At 55.9% G+C, this 4,315-nt stretch overlaps 1 protein-coding gene across 1 annotated transcript; it reads right to left on the bottom strand.

The window, feature by feature from the left end:
• Positions 1–1,103: 1,103 nt before the first annotated feature.
• Positions 1,104–3,783, bottom strand: TMEM229A (transmembrane protein 229A). The gene has a single exon (XM_084897013.1). It carries the CDS (start codon positions 3,645–3,647, stop codon positions 2,493–2,495), a length of 1,155 nt encoding a protein of 384 aa, XP_084753139.1. The 5' UTR covers positions 3,648–3,783; the 3' UTR covers positions 1,104–2,492.
• Between the last annotated feature and the right edge of the window lie 532 nt (positions 3,784–4,315).

Genomic DNA, 4,315 nt, shown 5'->3' with positions numbered 1-4,315 from the left:
AAAGTTGTAGCCAAACATCACGTGTGAGAAGTTGAGTAAACAGAATGAGAAGGCCAGAGCAAGGTGCTGAGCTAAGGGACAGGGTAACCACTCCCTGAATACACATACATCAATAAGCTCTTTGTAAAACTGGCAGGCAGACTGGTAAAAGGCTTTCGCCAGGGACTGGCCTGATAACAGCCCTCATAACAATTGCCGTCAGAGCTTATTACTGATACAGTAGCCTTGCAAGTAAGTATAATCTCACGTAAATAAAAACACTAGAAGGAGAGCTTTGTAAGGACAGAGATTTTGTCGGCGTTGAGTCACTGCTGTAGGTGAGTCCAGGCCCAGCCAACAGGTGCTCTAACTGTTCTGGAGCGAATGGAATGAATGAAAACCTTGACTTTCCATTAAATCAGATGATCACTTACAAGCAAACTGTAGCAGGCTTTCCCACTTCCTGACAGATTTCTGAGCCTGGAAATGCTGGTAAGCAGGTAGGCAGGGCTGAGGAGCAGCCTGTGAAGGGCATAAGATGCACATGTAGCAAGGATTTCAAGACGTGGATTTGGTTAACTCAGATTCATGCCCATGGGTCACACTTGAATTACACATATTTAGCTCAGCATCTGCCTAACTTTAGTGTCTGCACTTATACTCCCCCCCGTCTTGATTTTCAGGAATCTTTTACCCATGACCAAGTATCATAAAATGACACTTTCACTCTCTGCAAACATTTTCACTTACTATTACATTTCTACTCAGCTTTGACTGACTAATTAACAGGGGTCTTCAAACTACGGCCCGTGGGGCCACATGCCACCCGCAGAGGAGTCTGATCCTGCCCGCCAAGTTTTTTGGGCAGTGAGCGCAGCCGAGGTGTTACAGTAGGAATTAGTAGTTCATATAGTCCGGCCCTCCAGCTCTCTGAGGGACCGTGATCTGGCCCCCACTTTAAAAAGTTTGAGGACCCCTGGACTAATATCACATGACCAATATCACGGGCATTACTTATAACTTAGCTCACAACCTCATAGTGGATTAAAATAATATATTCTCACAATTACGTCTGCCTTAATCAAATCTAAAGGCATATTTTCTTTACTGCTATAGCAAAAGTGTTTTTTTTTTGTTGTTGGTTTTTATTTCTGAGAAAAGAAAGAAGTTCCCTTTCACAGCATAGGCAAGCTAATAATTTGGATAAGAAACCATTCATTTGTACACACTATAAGTTTTTCTAATGATGTTTATAATGAAAACTGAGAAGCTATTGATCATCCTCAGCTGAGCCATATTCAATTCGACTTTTCTTTTTTTTTTTAAACATTTAATAAAAACAGCACACAACTTTAAAGTACATTATTAATAGATTAGACATGGTTTCTTTAAATTGGTTTACATCATCTCATTTAACTTTGGAACTTGCAGCCATTAATAATGAGTCACCAAAACACTATCGATTTGTAATTTGAATTACACACCGGGCTTAGTCCAAGAACTCTGAGTGGGTCCAGAAGGAAAAAGAAAAATGTTTACAAGTGAGCCATGGCAGAAATATGCAGAAAACAGGTAGGCCTAATGCAATTGGGGCAAACATTCAAGTTCATGTTATTTCAGGAATTGTTTCTACTCTTGAAGCTCCACGTAGAAAGGGCCCTAAGGGTTAAACACGACGGAGGGCGGTATAATTTGGCTGGGCCCTTTGACAGGAAAGGTAAACATTTTACATGATTACACAGGAACAAACATGTACAGCCACAGATAATGTAGGATCTGATCAACCTTGAAGTTTAAGGCTAACTCACGTTGGAAAACCATCATTTCCAGGAGGGAGAGCAAACACTTAACACAGCGTCACCTGTTGGGGCTGCCAGGAAAGACTTATTTTAAAAAATCAGTTCCTAGGAATGGTTTCACATTCGTCAATTTCTTTCCACGTTGTATGCTAGAAGGGAGGCACTTAAGAATTATTAACTGTAGTTTCAGGAGTACAAGAAAACACTGAGTTTCGGCAGTCTCTGTGATAAATATAGCAAGGAATTAAAGCGAAATTGGATTACAGAGAAAGCAAACACACCATTCAACCAGAACATTTTTTTGCTAACTCTTGTAAAAATCACTGGCCTCTGAGCTGAAGAACTTCCTCGCCAAAAAAAAAAAAAATCACCAAAAAACAAAAAACACAGCAGTTACCAGCCACCTGTGCCCACATGGGCGAATCCTACAAGCTTCCGGATGGTTGGGCTTGGGAGGGCTTTACAATATGGACCAGTTAGTACTTCGATGAGTAATATTTCCAAGTACTGTATCATGCACGGGTCCAAAAACAGTCAGAAAAGCGAACAGACAGCATGAAATCATGTCGCCAGAGTGTAGGAAAACGCATAATTAAAATGCTAAAAAAAAAAAAAAAAAAAGAAAAAAAAGAAAAGAAAAAAAAAAAAGACCACTCCGTTTCAAACGTGTCAAAATAAGTCGCATTCGCGGGTGGGCGCCCAGAGGCGTGGGTCTCAGTCGGCTGGCAGGTACTGCACTCGCCACAGCGCGTTGGAGAGCAGGTCCTGGTACACGCACAGGAAGACCCAGCCGGGCAGGTACATGAGGGTGATGAGGCCCATGAAGTTGAGCGGGTAGTGCGAGTAGTCCCAGGAGCAGGCGCCGCAGGCGCGCAGGCCCAGGCCCCAGCACAGCTCCCACAGGTAGATGAAGAGCACGTAGACGGGCACGCGCTGCCAGGTGCGCCAGCCGCGGCTGTAGTGCAGGTGGAAGTACAGCTTCTCCACCACGAAGCTGCAGCTGCCGTACATGAGGAAGGACCAGAGCGACGTGTGGCCGCTGCCCGCCCGGTCGCCCTGGCCCAGCACGTCGAAGAAGAAGGTGAAGAAGATCTCATCCAAGAAGCCGTGCATCCCGTAAAAGAGGAAGCGCAGCAGGTCCGGCAGCCCCTTGCTGGGGGCTCCTTCGGGGCCCCGAGGACCGCGGGGTCGGCGCCGCCGGCCTCCTGCAGCCGCTGCGGGGGCTCGGGCGCCGGGAGGGACTGGGCCGGGGGCCGGGGCCGGGGCGGGGGCAGCTCCCGGGCGCGGCTGCAGCTGCGGGCGGCACCGCAGGCGCAGGAAGCGCCGCAGGAACACCTGCGAGTGGTAGAGCGCCAGCAGGTAGTGCAGCGCCAGGTCCTGGGCCCCGGGTGCCCCAGAAGCCCCCGGAGCCCCCGGGCCGCCGCCCAGGCTGAGCGGCAGCGCGCGGCCCGCCAGGCTCTGCAGCCCCACGTGCGCCAGCGGGAAGAGCAGGAAATGGAAGACCCAGGCGCTGGGGCAGCGGCGCCGCTGCAGGTAGAGCCGCTCCAGCGCGTAGTGGGTGAGCAGGTGCAGCAGGCAGCGGTAGGGCGACGAGAAGCCGAGCATCCGCAGGTCGGGGCTGTGGGCGAAGCGCCGCGCCGCGGACACCAGCACGTCCAGGGCGATGCCGTGCATCCCGTAGAAGTAGAGGCGCATCCAGGCGGGCAGCTCGGCCGCCTCGGCCGCCGCTTCAGCAGTGGACAGCGGCTCGGGCCGGCCGGCGGCGGAGCCGGAGGAGCCGGAGGAGCAGGAGCCCGAGCCCGCCGGCCGCCGCGCCCCGCCGCCCCTCCGCGCCGCCGGCCCCTTGCCGTCCGCGTCGCCGCCCGCCATGGGCTCCGAGGCCGCCGCGCCGCCCGATCGGGAAGCCCGGAGCTGCGGGGCCGGGGAGCCGGGCCCCGGGCTGCGTCCCGGTCGCCGGCGGCCCGCGGGGGGCGCGGCGGAGCACCGTGCTGCGCGGCCTGGCGGCGGCGGGAGCTGTTGCGCTCGCTCGGGGAGGCGCGGGCCTCCCGGCTCCGGAGTCCCCGCCGCGCCCCGCTGCGCCCTCCCCTCCGGGCCGCTCACCCCGCGCGGCCCAACAGGCGGGGCGGCCCGGGGAGGCGCTGCGGCGGCGGCGCCGGGGCCGCGCGGAGGAAGGTCGGGGCCGGTGCGAAGCCCATCTTCCCTGCGGCTCAGCCCGCCGCCGCCTCCGCCGCGGGCTCCGCTCCCGGCCTCGGCGCCCGGGTCACACCTCTCCCGCCTCCTCGGCGCCCCTCCCCGCCCCGCGCGGTCCCTCGGGGTCCCTCGGGGTCCCCCGGAGAAGGCCGGGCCCCGGCGATCGGCCTCCTTCCTTCCCGCACCCGCACCCCGGGCCCCCGCCCGGCCCTGCGGGAGGCGGAGGCGGCCGCGGGGCGGAGGCTCCGGGCGGAGGCAGACCTAACAGGTGCGACTGCGAGCTGATTGGCGGTCCCCGCGTCGCCAAAACCGGCGCCGGGGCCTGGCGGGTGGAGGCGCGTGGCCAA

Source organism: Pipistrellus hanaki (genome assembly GCF_964339955.1).
Source record: "Pipistrellus hanaki genome assembly, chromosome: 10".
In the NCBI taxonomy this organism is placed as follows: domain Eukaryota; kingdom Metazoa; phylum Chordata; class Mammalia; order Chiroptera; family Vespertilionidae; genus Pipistrellus; species Pipistrellus hanaki.
Note: the sequence above shows the minus strand (reverse complement) of the source record. Positions and strands in the feature narration are given on the sequence as shown.

Excerpts from the sequence above, each read along its gene's own strand:
- TMEM229A (XM_084897013.1), bottom strand. The coding sequence starts at position 3,647 with ATGGCGGGCGGCGACGCGGACGGCAAGGGGCCGGCGGCGCGGAGGGGC.